Source organism: Salvelinus fontinalis, chromosome 8 (assembly GCF_029448725.1).
Source record: "Salvelinus fontinalis isolate EN_2023a chromosome 8, ASM2944872v1, whole genome shotgun sequence".
NCBI lineage: Eukaryota > Metazoa > Chordata > Actinopteri > Salmoniformes > Salmonidae > Salvelinus > Salvelinus fontinalis.
The window spans coordinates 7,737,769-7,757,089 of NC_074672.1; the positions used below are offsets into that span (position 1 = coordinate 7,737,769).

Sequence of the window (19,321 nt, forward strand, 5' to 3'; positions counted from 1 at the left end):
TTTCTACATCTCTATGCTCTTAATCAGAGGAGAAGTTTAGAGGGCATTAGCTGTGGACTGTGGATGGATTTTCTCCCCGTATTACGTAATGCCATTGCCTCCATTCATTTCCATTAGACATATTTCCATTGCAGTCGGGCTATTTATAGATTCAATCAATTAAATGCATTGGCCAAATTGACCTAATAGAATGTTGATTCATCTCATTTTGATAAGTGGATTGAGTTCTCACTGGAATACTATGTAACAGAGACGTGGCCATGGTGGTTTAGTGGTTAGTGACTCTGCCCTCAGCACTCGCATATACTGACGTCGACATGTGTTCGAATCTGTCCAAAGGCCTGTTTGATACACACGTTTTGGAACTAGAGAGAGATCGGAAGCCAGTAGAAAAAAAAGGAAAGGGGGGGAAGAGGGACCAAATAGTGTCATTGTGTGTTCCTCCTTCTCGAACCACGGGTGGGCCGCTGAAGATTGATGATGACCTAATGTTGCTCCAGATACAATAGAACAAGTGCAGCGGCCTCCATCCTTGTAGTCAGAAGGGCTTGTAGGTCGACAGATCCTTCAACACACACACACACACACACACACACATCTGTTTCACTATCCTTGTGGGGACCAAACAATTGATTCCCATGCAAAATCATGTTTTCCCTAACCCCTAATTCTAAACCTTAACCTAACCCTTTTTCTTGTGGGGACTGTTCTTGTACCAGAAGCCCTCACATATGCATTGGTCTTTCGAAGGCCAAACCCACTGCTGGTGTACGTGGCCAAAGACCTCTATGACCATAGCACCGGTTCCAATCCAAGTGCCAATGCCATTTAGCAAACTCCAGGTGGTGCTATTGTCAGATGACATGAAAATAGAGGTCAGAGGTCACGCACCCCAGCAGTGGGTTTGGCCTTCGAAAGAACAATGCGTATTATTCAGAAATACCTCATCCCTACTGTAAAACATAGTGTTAGATCTTTGATGTTATGGGGCTATTTTGCTTCCCTTGTTAAGATCAACAACATCATGAACTTTACCAAGTACCAGGATATGTTTAGTAAAAAACCTGGTTGCCTCTGCTAGGAAACTGAAGCTTGGCCCCAAGTGGATCTTCCAGCAAGACAATAACCCCAAGCACACGTCAAAATCCACAAACAAATAGTTTAATTGACCACAAAATCCACATTTTGCATTTGCCACCTCAGACTCCTGACTTGAACCCCATTGAAAACCTGTGGTTTGAAAAGGACAGTCCATAAACTCAGAGGAAGGATATCAAGGATCTGGAAATATTCTGTATGGAGCAATGTTCTATGATCCCTCCCAACCTGTTCTCCAATATCAGCACTTTTATTTTTTTTGAAAAGGCTCAGTGTTGTCCAGGGTGCATTTGAGCTCTATATTTGTATTTATTTTATGCAGTCTTTTTGCTCATCTTTATCAAGGCATCTGAAAATTCCTGACGCCACTGTATGTCCAAAAAGCAATATTCACATAACTCTGTACAACAGCATTACTTGGTTTTGCCATTGTCAAAAGCAGCTTAATGAATGCTGTATGGCACAATGATTGTGTGCTATGTCTCCAAGTCTGCAAGAGACCCATCCCATCCGCAGAGTAAAATCTAGATGGATGTTTGGCTCAATGCAACGTCGTTAATTGTGTTAAACTCCCACAAACAGCATGGTGCACACACACACACACACACACACACACACACACACACACACACACACACACACACACACACACACACACACACACACACACACACACACACACACACACACACACACACACACACACACACACACACACACACACACAGTGCAGCCGCCACGGGCCATTAGTAGCCAAAGACAGGGAGGCATACTGCTCCACTCAAACATTCATAACACAATTACAGGGAAGGAGAGAATGCAGGTTTATAGGAGAGAAAGATGGATGAGAGGTAGGGAAGGAGAGAATGCAGGTTTATAGGAGAGAAAGATGGATGAGAGGTAGGGAAGGAGAGAATGCAGGTTTATAGGAGAGAAAGATGGATGAGAGGGAGGGAAGGAGAGAATGCAGGTTTATAGGAGAGAAAGATGGATGAGAGGGAGGGAAGGAGAGAATGCAGGTTTATAGGAGAGAAAGATGGATGGGAGGGAGGGAAGGAGAGAATGCAGGTTTATAGGAGAGAAAGATGGATGAGAGGGAGGGAAGGAGAGAATGCAGGTTTATAGGAGAGAAAGATGGATGAGAGGGAGGGAAGGAGAGAATGCAGGTTTATAGGAGAGAAAGATGGATGAGAGGGAGGGAGGGAAGGAGAGAATGCAGGTTTATAGGAGAGAAAGATGGATGAGAGGGAGGGAAGGAGAGAATGCAGGTTTATAGGATAGAAAGATGGATGAGAAGGGGGAAGGAGAGAATGCAGGTTTATAGGAGAGAAAGATGGATGAGAGGGAGGGAAGGAGAGAATGCAGGTTTATAGGAGAGAAAGATGGATGAGAGGGAGGGAAGGAGAGAATGCAGGTTTATAGGAGAGAAAGATGGATGAGAGGGAGGGAAGGAGAGAATGCAGGTTTATAGGTTAGAAAGATGGATGAGAGGGGGGAAGGAGAGAATACAGGTTTATAGGAGAGAAAGATGGATGAGAGGGAGGGAATGAGAGAATGCAGGTTTATAGGATAGAAAGATGGATGAGAGGGGGGAAGGAGAGAATGCAGGTTTATAGGAGAGAAAGATGGATGAGAGGGAGGGAATGAGAGAATGCAGGTTTATATGATAGAAAGATGGATGAGTGGGAGGGAGGGAAGGAGATAATGCAGGTTTATAGGAGAGAAAGATGGATGAGAGGGAGGGAATGAGAGAATGCAGGTTTATATCAGAGAAAGATGGATGAGAGGGAGGGAAGGAGAGAATGCAGGTTTATAGGAGAGAAAGATGGATGAGAGGGAGGGAAGGAGAGAATGCAGGTTTATAGGAGAGAAAGATGGATGAGAGGGAGGGAATGGGATTTGTTCCACTTTATATGATCGTTACTTGATCATCAATTTGCAGAGAGAGGGCTAAAGCTAGATATCAGATAGCATAATGTGCAGTTCTGTCACTTTTCTAACTTCCTGAGTTACATTGCTAGCAACAGTATGATCTTTTTTTGTAAAAGTGTGTGGAGTGGGAGTTATGGTGTGCTGCAGGCTCAAAAACCGACTTGTAAATGTGTAGGTGTACTACGACAAAGTGCATGTTTGTGCATTGGTTTGGCCTTTTGCTGCAGACCAATATTGCTCTGAAACGTTCACTGGAAATGGAAAAAGAAAGTACTGTCTTCAACTAGGCCTCATTTTTCACTTCGTGTTTCCGTGCTGATAAGACTGTTTCGGGTTTAGAATGCTATGTGTGTGTGACATTGTTTCTCTTTGTGGCTGTGTATTTTGAAAAGTGGCAGACTGTTTTTTTGGACCTTATCTGTGCTCCCTAGCCACCTGCATTTAGTGAAAGCCAGTTGCTCTCAAATACGAACTCAAAATCAACAGGGCATGCTAAAGGATTAGTCTTGTCTGATAAGGTTTTTCTTACGAGGAAAACAGTCTTATTTGCACATAGACTTGATGAACAAACAGTTTCCTCCTGTGCAGAAATGATTGGGTATTCACGGTTTCCCGCGGACCACTTCAACCTGTTATTTTCATGTGGGTGTTCGTGGTGTTTTCTCTTAATCTGTTCAGGCATGCGCAGACACGTACATGAACACAAACACTCTGGCCGTATCCGAAATCTGCCTTTACTACTCACTTAACCTTTTACTACAGGGGCTGAATCAGGGTCACACAGAGTGTTTCTGGGTAGTCTTAAACAAATCTACTTTGAAACAAAAGTATACACCTCACACACGTGGCGTTGGTCTAGAAAACACCTGTACCATGTCAGATATAGAGTTGAAATCAAATGTTATTTGTCACCTGCGCTGAATACAAGCTCTAACCAACAAGGCAGTTAAAAAAAATAAAAAATACCCAAAACATATCAAGTAACAAATAGTTAAAGAGCAGCAGTAAAATAACAATGGTGAGTCTATATACAGGGGGGTACTGGTACAGAGTCAATGTGTGGGGACACTGGTTAGTTGAGGTAATACGTATATGTAGGTAGAGATATTAAAGTGACTATGCATAGATGACGACTGAGAGTAGCAGCAGTGTAAAAGATGGGGGGGGGGGGGCAATGCAAATAGTCTGGGTGGCCATTTGATTGGGGGTAGAAGCTGTTTAGAAGCCTTTTGGACCTAGACTTGGCACTCCGGTACTGCTTGCCATGCGGTAGCAGAGAAAACAGTCTATGACTAGGGTGGCTGGAGTCTTTGACAATTCTTAGGGCCTGGTATAGAGGTCCTGGATGGCAGGAAGCTCGGCCCCGATGATGTACTGGGCCATACGCACTACCCTCTGTTGTGCCTTGCGGTCGGAAGCTGAGCAGTTGCCATACCAGGAAGGGATGCAACCAGTCAGAATGCTCTCGATGGTGCAGCTGTAGAACCATGCCAAATATTCTCCTGATGGAGAATAGGCTTTGCCGTGCCCTCTTCACAACTGTCTTGGTGTGCTTGGACCATGTTTGTTTGTTGGTGATGTGGACACCAAGGAACTTGAAGCTCTCAACCTGCTCCACTACAACCCCGGCGATGAGAATGGGGGCGTGCTCGGTCCTCCTTTTCCTGTAGTCCACAATCATCTCCTTTGTCTTGATCACGTTGAGGGAGCGGTTGTTATCCTGGCACCACACGGCCAGGTCTCTGACCTCCCCCCTATAGGCTGTCTCATCGCTGTCAGGTCTCTGACCTCCTCCCTATAGGCTGTCTCATCGTTGTCAGGTCTCTGACCTCCTCCCTATAGGCTGTCTCATCGCTGTCAGGTCTCTGACCTCCTCCCTATAGGCTGTCTCATCGTTGTCAGGTCTCTGACCTCCTCCCTATAGGCTGTCTCATCGCTGTCAGGTCTCTGACCTCCTCCCTATAGGCTGTCTCATCGCTGTCAGGTCTCTGACCTCTCCCTATAGGCTGTCTCATCGTTGTCAGGTCTCTGACCTCCTCCCTATAGGTTATCTCATCGCTGTCGGTGATCAGGCCTACCACTGTTGTGTCATCAGCAAACTTAATGATGGTGTTGGAGTCGTGCTTGGCCACGCAGTCGAAGGGTGAACAGGGAATACAGGAGGGGACGCACCCCTGAGGGGCCCCTGTGTTGAAGATCAGCATGGCGGATGTGTTGTTGCCTACCCTTACCACCTGGGGACGGCCCATCAGGAAGTCCAGGATCAATTTGCAGAGGGAGGTGTTTAGTCCCAGGGTCTTTAGCTTAGTGATGAGCTTTGAGGGCACTATGGTATTGAACACTGAGTTGTCGTCAATGAATAGCATTCTCACATAGGTGTTCCTTTTGTCCAGGTGGGAAAGGGCAGAGTGGAGTGCAATAGAGATCATTATCTGTTAGGGTTGTATGCAAATTGGAGTGGGTCTAAGGTTTCTGGGATAATGGTGTTGATGTGAGCCATGACCAGCCTTTCAAAGCATTTCATGGCTACAGATGTGAGTGCGACAAGTGTGTTAAACACTTGTTAATGTAAGGGCTGTCGTTCTCCTCATCCTCGGACGAGGAGAGGAGAGAAGGATCATCAGACCAAAGTGCAGCATTCGGGAAATAAGCCATCTTTTTATTTTAAAACGACGATGGCAACACGAAAAACAAAACACTTTCAAAATTACAAAACAAGAAAACGACGTAGACGAAAAAACCTGAACATGAACTTACTTAACTAAAACGTAAAACTCACGGACAGGAACAGACTACATCGAAACGAAACGAACAACCGAACAGTCCCGTATGGTGCAAGACATAACACAGATACGGAAGACAATCACCCACAAACAAACAGTGAGAACACCCTACCTAAATATGACTCTTAATTAGAGGAAAACGCAAACCACCTGCCTCTAATTAAGAGCCATACCAGGCAACCCAAAACCAACATAGAAACAGAAAACATAGACTGCCCACCCAAAACACACGCCCTGACCATAAACACATACAAAAACAACATAAAACAGGTCAGGACCGTTACAGAACCCCCCCCTCAAGGTGCGAACGCCGGGCGCACCAGCACAAAGTCCAGGGGAGGGTCTGGGTGGGCAGTTGACCACGGTGGTGGCTCAGGCTCTGGACGCTGTCCCCACACCACCATAGTCACTCCCCGCTTCTGTCTACCCCTCCCAATGACCACCCTAAAACTAACATCCCCTAAATGAACGGCCAGCACCGGGAGAAGGGGCAGTACCGGGACAAGGGGCAGCACCGGGACAAGGGGCAGCACCGGGACAAGGGGCAGCACCGGGACAAGGGGCAGCACCGGGACAAGGGGCAGCACCGGGACAAGGGGCAGCACCGGGACAAGGGGCAGCACCGGGACAAGGGGCAGCACCGGGATAAGGGGCAGCACCGGGACAAGGGGCAGGTCCCGGCTGATATACTCAGGCAGATCCTGACTGAACGGCTCTTGACGCTCATGGCTGGCTGACGGCTCTCGACGCTCATGGCTGGCTGACGGCTCTCGACGCTCATGGCTGGCTGACGGCTCTCGACGCTCATGGCAGGCTGACGGCTCTCGACGATCATGGCAGGCTGACGGCTCTCGACGCTCATGGCAGGCTGACGGCTCTCGACGCTCATGGCAGGCTGACGGCTCTCGACGCTCATGGCAGGCTGACGGCTCTCGACGCTCATGGCAGGCTGACGGCTCTCGACGCTCATGGCAGGCTGACGGCTCTCGACGCTCATGGCAGGCTGACGGCTCTCGACGCTCATGGCAGGCTGACGGCTCTCGACGCTCATGGCAGGCTGACGGCTCTCGACGCTCATGGCTCTCTGACGGCTCTGGCTGCTCATGGCTCGCTGGCGGCTCTGGCTGCTCATGGCTCGCTGGCGGCTCTGGCAGATCCTGTCTGGTTAGCGGCTCTGGCAGATCCTGTCTGGTTGGCGGCTCTGGCAGATCCTGTCTGGTTGGCGGCTCTGGCAGATCCTGTCTGGTTGGCGGCTCTGGCAGATCCTGTCTGGTTGGCGGCTCTGGCAGATCCTGTCTGGTTGGCGGCTCTGGCAGATCCTGTCTGGTTGGCGGCTCTGGCAGATCCTGTCTGGTTGGCGGCTCTAGCGGCTCCTGTCTGGCGTGCGGCTCTAGCGGCTCCTGTCTGGCGTGCGGCTCTAGCGGCTCCTGTCTGGCAGACGGCTCTGTAGGCTCATGGCAGACGGGCGGCTTAGCAGGCTCATGGCAGACGGGCGGCTTTGCAGGCTCATTGCAGACGGATGGCTCAGACGGCGCTGGGGAGACGGATGGCTCAGATGGCGCTGGTGAGACGGATGGCTCTGGCCGGATACGGCGCACTGTAGACCTGGTGCGTGGTGCCGGAACTGGAGGCACCGGGCTAAGGATAAGCACCTTCCTACTAGTGCGGGGAGCAGGGACAGGGCACACTGTACTCTCAAAGCCCACTCTATACCTGATGCGAGGTACCGGCACTGGTGACACTGGGCTGAGGACAAGCACATCAGGATTAGTAGGGGGAGAAGATACAGTGTGTACAGGGCTCTGGAGACGCACAGGAGGCTTAGTGCGTGGTGCCGGAACTGGAGGCACCGGGCTAGATACACGCACTACAGGGAGAGTGCGTGGAGGAGGAACAGGGCTCAGGAGACGCACTGGTAGCCTAGTGCGTAGTGTAGACACTGTAGGTACTAGGCTGGGGCGGGGAGGTGGCGCCGGAAATACCGGACCGTGGAGGCGTACTGGCACTCTTGAGCATTGAGCCTGCCCAACCCTACCTGGTTGAATGCTCCCGGTCACCCGACCAGTGCGGGGAGGTGGAATAACCCACACCGGCCTATGTAGGCGAACCGGGGAAACCATGCGTAAGGCAGGTGCCATGTATGCCGGCCCGAGGAGACGCACTGGAGACCAGACGCGTTGAGCCGGCCTCATGACACCTGGCTCAATACCCAATCTAGCCCTGCCAGTGCGGGGAGGTGGAATAACCCGCACTGGCCTATGCACTCGTACAGGAGACACCGTGCGCTCTACTGCGTAACACGGCGCCTGCCCGTACTCCCGCTCTCCACGGTAAGCCTGGGAAGTGGGCGCAGGTCTCCTACCTGCCCTTGGCCCACTACCTCTTAGCCCCCCCCCAAGAAATTTTTGGGTGTTACTTACGGGCTTTTTGGGCTTCCATGCCAGACGCGTTCCCTCATAACTCCGGTTCCTCTCTCCGGTAGCCTCTACTCTCCTCAGTGCCTCCAGCTCAGCTTTGGGACGGCGATATTCTCCCGGCTGTGCCCATGGACCTCTCCCGTCCAATATTTCCTCCCAAGTCCAGGAGTCCTTGTTGCCCTGTTGAGCTTTCCCTTGCCGCTTGGTCCTAATTTGGTGGGTGATTCTGTAAGGGCTGTCGTTCTCCTCATCCTCGGACGAGGAGAGGAGAGAAGGATCATCAGACCAAAATGCAGCATTCGGGAAATAAGCCATCTTTTTATTTTAAAACGACGATGGCAACACGAAAAACAAAACACTTTCAAAATTACAAAACAAGAAAACGACGTAGACGAAAAAACCTGAACATGAACTTACTTAACTAAAACGTAAAACTCACGGACAGGAACAGACTACATCGAAACGAAACGAACAACCGAACAGTCCCGTATGGTGCAATACATAACACAGATACGGAAGACAATCACCCACAAACAAACAGTGAGAACACCCTACCTAAATATGACTCTTAATTAGAGGAAAACGCAAACCACCTGCCTCTAATTAAGAGCCATACCAGGCAACCCAAAACCAACATAGAAACAGAAAACATAGACTGCCCACCCAAAACACACGCCCTGACCATAAACACATACAAAAACAACATAAAACAGGTCAGGACCGTTACAGTTAAACATATTTGTTTTTTTTTCATATGTGTTATTTCATAGTTTTTATATCTTCTCTATAATTCTACAATGTCTAAAATAGTAAAAAATAAAGAAAAGCCCTTGAATGAGTGGGTGTGTCCAAACTTCTGACTAGTACTGTACGTCACATAAGTCTGAAATATAACAAAACCGTTTGACAAAGAAACAAACACTGGATTTTCAGACGGTTTTTGGAAATAATGTTGATTTAATTATAAAACTAAAAATATGAATAACATTCCACCCATGAAGCCACTAGAGGCATTTGACTGCAGGATAGGCATACTGTGTACTAATCGTACTACATACTGTTTAGTAAAAACAAATACAGTAAGCATCAAATATCAGGATACTAGGCTCATCCTACTGAGAATGCCTCATCTAATTGCGTTGATTCCCGCCATTTGTTCATTTTGGTACAGCGTGTCCCCTCAGCTGATTATCAGCTGTTGTCAAACACACATCGGTTTCCAAAAGACGATTATTTTCCTCAGTAGTGTGCAATGAAGTCGACTCGACGAAAAGCGAAATTAGTATGACATCCTGGCATTTAAAGCATACAACATTTCAGAAATGTTACATACTATAAAACAGGATTTTTTTCCCCGCATACACAATGCCTACTATTTAAAACGCAAGTCCTGGTATTCTCTCTGTGTGTGTGTGTGCCATACCCACACATACTTTTTTCATACACGAATGACACACACTGCTGCAGTTCCAAATAGATGCTGAGCACGACCTGTGGCTAGAATACATTATCCTTTCGGCAGGACTCACATCACACAGAGAGAACAGCGGTACCCTATTAACCTAACCTCTGCTACATGCTGCAGGGTGCACCTGTTACATAATATATAGTGATCTGTCTGAACTATGTGCACTATGACTAACCCTGACTCCAACCACTCTCCTCTGTGTGTGTCAGGCGGAACAATGAGGTCACTCACATTAAGATCCAGAACTCAGGGGACTACTACGACCTGTATGGAGGGGAGAAGTTTGCCACGCTGGCAGAGCTGGTGCAGTACTACACAGAGCAGCACGACCTCCTCAGAGAGAGGAACGGAGACGTCATCGAGCTCAAGTACCCACTCAACTGTAAGGACCCCACCTCCGAGAGGTACGTACACACACGCACGCACAGGCACATGCATGCACACACATGGCTGCAAACACACACACAAATGAAAACAACCACAGACACAGAATTTACAATAAAATGCACACACACACACACACACACACAGACCCTGTTGTAATCTTCAAACATATCTGTGCTGGCATTTCAGTCTCTACACATTGTAACGTACAGTGTATCAGTTTGTCTAGTTCCAAAAACAACGTGTGATCCCTGTTGAGGATGGTTTCTCCATGAAACACCAGCTGAGCGCTCTTGCCGGAACCTCCAACACATTTACATGTGCAAGCTCTCATACAGAGAAACACACAAACACACACAATTCAGATTTCTTTGTAAACACCATCACGTGCAAACTCACACATTCAGAAACACCCACATTTTTCAATTTCTTATGTAAACAATTACTCGTAAAAGGCAGGGTTGGGGTGATTTCCATTTCCCAATTCTTCATTGCTTTTTAATAGTATTAGTATTTTCAAACATAATAGTCATAAATTGTCTACCGATCTACACTAGGTGGTACCACGGGCACCTCTCTGGGCGCGACGCTGAGAAGCTGCTCATGGACAAGGGCAAGCCTGGCAGTTTCCTGGTACGGGAGAGCCAGAGCAAACCAGGTGACTTTGTGCTCTCTGTCCTCACCAACGAGGAGAAGCACGAGAACGTAGACCGCAAGACCAAGGTCACCCATGTCATGATTCGCTACCAGGTAAGACCAGCTAGGGCCTTTACATATACAGTGGGGTCTGAAATGATTGACATTCTTAAATAAAGATGAGCAAAAAAAATTAACTGTGTATATAATAAATAATTCAACTACTGAGCTATATTGTATGCTCAACATTTTTTGAAGTTCTACTATTGTATACTAATACAATTGCTCAGAGAAATAGATTTTGTTTAACAAGTAATACTTTTTTTTCTCAAAGGTAGGGGTCAAAATTATTGACACCCCTGTTTCAATACCTTTCAATAACCTCACAATGTGAGGATAACAGCACTGAGCCTATTTCTAAAATGTTTTATGAGTTGTACACATTCGGAGGTATTTTAGACCATTCCTCCATACAGAATCCTTCCAGATCCTTGATGTCCTTCATATGCACTTATGGATTGCCCCCTTCAATTCAAACCACAGGTGACTGAGATGGCCATTGCAAAAACAAATATATTTTGTGGCCAAGTAACAATTTCTTTGTTTAATTTGATGTGTGCTTGGGGTTATTGTCTTGCTGGAAGATCCACTTGCGGCTAAGCTTCAGCTTCCTGGCAGAGTCAACCAGGTTTTTGGCTAAAATGTTCTGGTACTGGGTAAAGTCCATGATGCCGTTGACCTTAACAAGAGCCCCAGGACCAGTGGATGGAAATTGCCCCGTAACATTAAAGATCCACCGCCATATTTTACAGTAGTTGGCCGCTCACACCAGTGGTGGGATTGGCATCGAAATGACAATTTATGAGCAGAAAATAACACCATATGGTGGTGGATCTTAAATGTTAGAATAATTAACGTAGCAGGTTAGAAGAATTAGGTTAAAGTTAAAAAGAGGGTTAGGGTTAGCGAAAATGCTCCCCGATGCGACTCAAACATGCAACTTTTGACATCAATTTGACATTAGCTGCATCCCTTCTAGCCATGACCAGCTAGTAAAGACTAGCATGCTTGTAGGGCTAGCAAGCTAGCAGGCAGGCTAGTGTCTATCTGGCTAGATAGCAGTGATGGCAGGCTGGGATAGCAGGCTTGTAGGCAAGCTAACAATCCGGCTAGAAGGGCAAACAAACAACATTAGTTTTTGTGTGTTTCCTGCAGGATGGGAAGTATGACGTAGGCGGAGGAGAGAGGTTTGACACGCTGGCTGACCTGGTGGATCACTACAAGAAGAACCCCATGGTGGAGAAGAGTGGAATTGTTGTTCACCTCAAACAGGTGAGAGACTGAACCAGTGCATTCACACAGCCGCACATGAAACAATGTTGTACTGCCATTAATACATCATACAACAAGTATGGGTGAGCTGCAAATTCTATATTAGTAATATAATTTAATGTGAAGGGTGGATCATATGATAATCCATGGTTTGCTCTTCCCTTTCCCAACGGAAGCCCTTCAATGCCACCAGGATAAATGCAGCCAACATTGAGAACAGGGTGAAGGAACTAAACAAAGTGGCAGACAACTCAGAGAAGCCCAAACAGGGATTCTGGGAAGAGTTTGAGGTACGAGAGTGGTGGTATCATCATCACCGCCAGTGTATTTAAATGATTGTAAATCACACCTCATATTCCAAAACATGAAAGTCAAGATTATTATTATTATTATTTTTTCACCTTTATTTAACCAGGTAGGCTAGTTGAGAACAAGTTCTCATTTACAACTGCGACCTGGCCAAGATAAGCAAAGCAGTGCGATACAAACAACACAGTTACACATAGAATAAACAAACATACAGTCAATAACACAATAGAAAAGTCTATATACAGTGTGTGCAAATGTAGTAAGATTAGGGAGGTAAGGCAATAAATAGGCCATAGTGGCGAAATAATTGTAATTTAGCAATTAAACACTGGAGTGATATATGTGCAGAAGATGAATGTGCAAGCAGAGATACTGGGGTGCAAAGGAGAAGAAAAAAAAAAGAACAATATGGGGATGAGGTAGTTGGGTGGACTATTTACAGATGGGCTATGTACAGGTGCAATGATCGGTAAGCTGCTCTGACAGCTGACGCTTAAAGTTAGTGAGGGAGATATAAGTCTCCAGCTTCAGTGATTTTCGCAATTCGTTCCAGTCATTGGCAGCAGAAAACTGGAAGGAAAGGAGGAGTTGGCTTTGGGGATGACCAGTGAAATATACCTGCTGGAGCGCGTGCTACGGGTTGGTGTTGTTATGGTGACCAATGAGCTGAGGTAAGGCGGGGCTTTACCTAGCAAAGACTTATAGATGACTTGGAGCCAGTGGGTCTGGCGACGAATATGAAACGAGGGCCAGCCAACGAGAGCATACAGGTCACAGTGGTGGGTAGTAGATGGGGCTTTGGTGACAGAACGGATGACACTGTGATAGACTGCATCCAATTTGCTGAGTAGATTGTTGTAGGCTATTTTGTAAATGACTTCTCCGAAGTCAAGGATCGGTAGGATGGTCAGTTTTACAAGGGTGTGTTTGGCAGCATGAGTGAAGGATGCTTTGTTGCGAAATAGGAAGCCGATTCTAGATTTCAATTTGGATTGGAGATGCTTAATGTGAGTCTGGAAAGAGTTTACAGTCTAACCAGACACCTAGGTATTTGTAGTTGTCCACATATTCTAAGTCAGAACCATCCAGAGGAGTGATGCTAGACGGGCGGGCGGGTGCGGGCAGCGATCGGTTGAAGAGCATGCATTTGGTTTTGCTAGCATTTAAGAGCAGTTGGAGGTCATGGAAGGAGTGTTGTATGGCATTGAAGCTCGTCTGGAGCTAGTATGTACATCCAGTATGTTCATGAGGCATTTCCTGATGGACAACACACAGCACATTGTTGTTAACTCTAAGATGGACACCATTAGTCTGGTTATGGGCCCTGATCAAAGGTATCTTGGCACATATGGTGCCATTTGGGATAACTGGGTCTAAGGGATTTTTTATGGCTCAGATTACACTCTTCACTCCAAAATGACTTCCTAGGCTTTGGTCAAAAGTATTGCACTAGATTGCCAATAGGGAATGCCACTGACTTTTTTGTGTCTTCTTTCTCTTACCTTGTTCTCTTCTCTCTTCCTCCAGGTGCTACAGCAGCAGGAGTGTAAGCTCCTCTACCCTAGGAAAGAAGGGCAGAGAGCAGAGAACAAGAGTAAAAACAGATACAAGAACATCCTCCCTTGTGAGTGAGATATCGACCTGAACCTCCTGTCTACAAAACCTCCCTGTGTGTGTGTGACCAATGACCCTAATCCCGGTCTATCTGTGTTCCAGTTGACACCACACGGGTGGAGATCAGGGAAGCAGACACAGATGTGCCTGGCTCCGACTACATCAACGCCAACTACATCAGAGTGAGTTCTGGAAACAACCTGGAGATGAAGAACCAAGAATGTAGTTATGCACTTCATAGCTGAGTGGAATTTCCCACAGGATCTTTTGCCTTATGCTCTGTCTTTTCACATGCCTTTTTGCAAGCTCCAGGCGTGCTGTCATGTGCCTTTTTAGCAAGAGTGGCTTCCGTCTGGCCACTCTCCCATCAAGCCCAGATTGGTGAAGTGCTGTATAGACTGTTGTCCGTCTGGCATGTTCTCCCAGACAAGTTATATGTTCAGCCAAAGAACTCTGTAGGTCTGTCAGTGGTCATGGGGTTTTTGGTCACCTCGCGACCAAGGACCTTCTTGCCCGGTTGCTCTGTTTGGTCAGACGGCCAGCTCTAGGCAGAGTCTTGGTAGTACCAAATGTTTTCCATTTCCCATTGATGGAGACCACTGTGGTCTTGTATAGTGTGTGGAAACCCTTCCCCAGATATACAGTACCAGTCAAAAGTTTGGACACACCTACTTATTCCAGGGTTTTACTTTATTTGTACTATTTTCTACATTGTAGAATAATAGTGAAGACATCAAAACTATGAAATAACACATGGAATCATGTAGTAACCAAAGTGTTAAACAAATCAAAATATATTTCAGATTCTTCAAAGTAGCCACCCTTTGCCTTGATGACAGCTTTGCATTCTCTCAACCAGCTTCATGAGGCAGTCACCTGGAATGCATTTCAATTAACAGGTTGCCTTGTTAAAAGTTAATTTGTGGAATTTTTTTAACTTAATGCATTTGAGCCAATCAGTTGTGTTGTGACAAGGTAGGGGTGGTATACAGAAGATAGCCCTATTTGGTAAAAGACTAAGTCCATATTATGGCAAGAACAGCTCAAATAAGCAAAGAGAAACAACAGGCTGTTACTTTAAGACATGAAGGTCAGTCTATTTTTTCCCCAAGTTCAGTCGCAAAAACAATCAGTGCTATGATGAAACTGGCTCTCATGAGGACCTTCACAGGAAAAGAAGACACAGAGTTACCTCTGCTGAAGAGGATAAGTTCATTGGAGTTACCAGCCTCAGAAATTGCAACCCAAATAAATGCTTCACAGAGTTCAAGTAACATACACATCTCAAAATCAACTGTTCAGAGCAGACAGAGGCCTGTGTGAATCAGGCCTTTATGGTCAAATTGCTGCAAAGAAACCACTACTAAAGGACACCAATATGAAGAAGAGACTTGCTTGGGCCAAGAAACACAAGCAATGGACATTAGACTGGTGGAAATCTGTCCTTTGGTCTAATGAGTCCAAATTTGAGATGTTTGGTTCCAACCGCTGTGTCTTTGAGACGCAGAGTAGGTGAATGGATGATCTCTGCATGTGTGGTACCCACCGTGAAGCATGGAGGAGGTGTGATGGTGTGGGGGTGCTTTGCTGGTGACACTGTCTGTGATTTTATTTAGAAGTCAAGGCACACTTAACCAGCATGGCAACCACAGCATTCTGAAGCGATACGTCATCCCATCAGGGTTGAGCTTAGTGGGACTATCATTTGTTTTTCAACGGGACAATGACCCAACACACCTCCAGGAGTTTTATTTTACCAAGAATGAGAGTGATGGAGTGCTGCATCAGATGACCTGGCCTCCCCAATCCCCCGACCTCAACGGAGATGGTTTGGGATGATTTGAACCACAGAGTGAAGGAAAAGCAGCCAACAAGTGCTCAGCATATTTGGGAACTCCTTCAATACTGTTGGAAAAACATTCCAGGTGAGGCTGATTGAGAGAATGCCAAGAGTGTGCAAAGCTGTCAAGGCAAAGGTTGGCTACTTTGAAGAATCTCAAATATAAAATACATTTGGTTTTGTTTAACATTTTTCTGGGTTACTACATGATTCCATATGTTATTTTATAGCTTTGATGTCTCCAGTATTATTCTATAATGTAGAAAATAGTACAAATAAAGTAAAATCCTTGAATGAGTAGGTGTGTCCAAACTTTTGACTGGTATTGTGTGCCTCAACACAATTCTCTCAGAGCTCTACGAAGAGTTCCTTGCACTTCATGGTATAATGTCTGCTCTGACATGCACTGTCAACTGTGGGACCTTATAGAGATAGGTGTTTCTTTTTAAATCCTGTCCAAACAATTGAATTGGCCACAGGTGGACTCCAATCAAGTTGTAGTGACATCTCAAGGATGATCAAAGGAAATTGGATACACCTGAGCTCAATTTGGAGTGTCATAGCAAAGGTTGTGAATACTTACTGTAATTGTGTACCCCACAATGTCTCTAGTGATGGACCGACCCATACATATTGTCACAGTTAGGCCCCAAAGTTTTGGCCTGTTCCCATACTGTAGCCTATGTGCTGTCGTAGCCAAATCTTCTATGTTTGGCATGGAAATGAACTAACACAGTGAGGAGTTGGTTAAAGCACAAACAGACTGAACCACCACCAGGTTACCAATGTACCAATGTACCAATCTCTTCCTCATGAATGACGACATGAAATGAATGAAGTGCTGTATGTCTCTCGCCCAGAGTATGCATGAAGAGGGCCGCCACGTGGAGGAGGGCAAGGTGTTCATCGCCACCCAGGGCTGCCTTCAGAACACGGTGGTGGACTTCTGGAAGATGGTCTATCAGGAAAACACACACGTCATTGTCATGACCACCAAGGAGATGGAGAGAGGACGGGTGAGGGCATAGAAGTAGAATTACTGGGTCCAAAGTCTGGTCCGGAGATAAAGATATCATCTATGGAACCATATACATTCCCCCATGGTGGGGATCCCAGTTTGCTCTTTCAACAAATACATAAAAATATGTTAGACATTCAGAATTTGAATAAAAGATGAGAGGAAAGGGAAAAAATAAGTAAATGTATTAGAACAGGCTATTAAGGACTATTAAGTCCATGTAATGTAATACTATTTCTAAGGATGAAAGTCTTCCACTGACACCATCTCTGTTTAGAAGTACATCAGTGGATGGGGTGCATGTATGGACAGATAGATGCTTATCAGAACTGAACTTCAGGAGGCTAGCAATACATTGTTTGGCTAACCCCCCTCCTCCTCCTCCAATCCAAAACAGCTGTTGTCAGCCAATCTCCGGGATGACCAGGATAGTATGACAGCTAAACCGGTTGTAAAACTGCTTGAGAAAAAAGCGGGGCCTTCTAGATTGTGTAATGCTCCACTTTTCCCTCGACAGAACAAGTGTGTGCGTTACTGGCCCGACCTCAACGCCACTAAGGAGTTTGGGAAAGTGAGTGTGAAGAACGTGGAGGAGTGTCCGGCTCAGGACTACATCCTAAGGGAATTGGAGGTGACGCGTTTGGACAGGGTAAGACAGCCCCCTGTAGTGACCACATACATTTAAGGAGGATCTTTATAAAATTGGTACAGTTTGGTATAGCACAGTATATTTCACCTTAACTAAGTCCACTTGTGATGGGGGGGGGGGGTTGGTTGAGGTTGATTTCTGGTTGTATAAATGAATATATAATTAACAGGTACTACATAGGCCATTTCTGAGTGACCACCGTAAAATTTGAGTAACGCACTACTTGCCAAGCTCAACTTCGCTTCCCTTCGTTGAATGGGGGTGCCGTGTTTCATTGCCCCAACGCGTTCAAAGGACGGCTGACTGAAAAGCCATATACGGATTGACCATGTCTCCACAGCCAAATTTATATGGTTTGCGTGCCCTGCTGAAGGACCCTAGTATTGTAAGTATTACCAGAGATACTGGAATATAATGACCTCTGGTATAATTTAGCTAACGATTTTAAATGATGTTATGTAACTTGGTAGCTATCTTGTGATGAAGCTAGGCAGGCTAGCTAAAGTTTTAGTTAACGTTCGAGTAGCTAGCTAATTACCTCATTACAACATAGTTAGGTCGTAGCTCATACTAGTTTATTGTGTATTGTCTGAATACTGTTGGTTATGTCAAGTTATCATTTGATCATGATAGCGAGGAAGGCTAGCTAGCTAATGTTAGCCTACAAGTCGGATTTGCAATTCAGTTCGTAGCACAAGTGTATTCTGTATTGTCTAGGGCAAACTAAATAATGGATGCAGCTGTGGTGGTAGCTCACTCATGTCTGAGTTTGACATGAGTTTGCTGCAGTGAATTAGGAGCAACAAACCGTAATGGCGCCATTGGCCTGAATCTAATCCAATCTGGGAGCTACAGCCAGTCTACACCTGTAAAGCATAGAATTTGGGGTTTCCACTAGTTATCACAGCCACAAAGTCAAAATTGACTATAATAACAATTATTAAAAACAAAAATGAACTTAATGTAAGGTTAGGCATAGGGTGGTTGACATTGCTCGTACAAATATATATTCTGAATTCTATTCCTTTACTTCAGATGTGTGTGTTGGGAAATTGTTAGATACTACTGTACTGTTGGTTGGAGTTAGAAACACATGCATTTCGCTACACCAGCAATAACATCTGCTAAACACGTGTATGTGACCAATAAAATTAGATTCTGAGGTTCGCAGTGTGGTTAGGTTAAAAGAAATTGTAGAAATAGGCAGGGTTTATGACTTTGTGGCTGTGTTAACTAGTGACAACCTATAACTAAATTGACCCGAGTTACTGCCCTGATGACACAGACGGCTTCATCAACAACGTGTGATGTGGAAAGTTTTATTCAAACATACCGTTTGATAAACTAGTAGGTTAATTACCCAGCCAAGCAGATACAAATAGTACAGTCATTTTGCTTAAGTGCATTATCAAAAAGCGTTGTCCTTTATAACAAAATTATATTTACCACTTGGCTGTCTATTGTATCACCCTGTCACAGGCCCTCCCAGTCAACAACACCCCATAAGATGAGGAAGTACATTGTTTATGAGGATTGCCTGCTGCAGTTGTTTGAGAGATTTCCAGTTTGCAGCAGAACATGCAACATAGAGAAGACCAGCAAGGGGACCCTCAGCATCACGCAGACATGCCTTCGCTGTGAGCATTCCTACAAATTGAGCAGGGAGAACACTTGAATCAGGTTGGTCACATTTGACCTGGTCAAAGGTCAAAACAGTTTTGAGTTTTGTCCCAATTCACCTTCATAACTTCGTCGAACCAGCCTGATCGCTGCATTTACCATTCTATTTCACTTCACATATCATGATATCTGAGGTGAAATGGAAAGGTGAACACAGCGAT

The 19,321-nt window shown here is 45.7% G+C and overlaps 1 protein-coding gene across 2 annotated transcripts in view; it reads left to right on the forward strand.

The window, feature by feature from the left end:
* LOC129860452 (tyrosine-protein phosphatase non-receptor type 11-like) overlaps window positions 1-19,321 on the forward strand; it is a 67,387-nt gene that overhangs the window by 25,510 nt on the left and 22,556 nt on the right. For both annotated transcript variants that reach the window (XM_055930843.1, XM_055930844.1), the window contains exons 3-10: window positions 9,908-10,102; window positions 10,640-10,832; window positions 11,934-12,050; window positions 12,227-12,340; window positions 13,887-13,983; window positions 14,076-14,155; window positions 16,674-16,829; window positions 17,349-17,480. In XM_055930843.1, coding sequence (XP_055786818.1) covers window positions 9,908-10,102; window positions 10,640-10,832; window positions 11,934-12,050; window positions 12,227-12,340; window positions 13,887-13,983; window positions 14,076-14,155; window positions 16,674-16,829; window positions 17,349-17,480 — 1,084 coding nt within the window. The remainder of the gene's footprint in view (window positions 1-9,907; window positions 10,103-10,639; window positions 10,833-11,933; window positions 12,051-12,226; window positions 12,341-13,886; window positions 13,984-14,075; window positions 14,156-16,673; window positions 16,830-17,348; window positions 17,481-19,321) is intronic.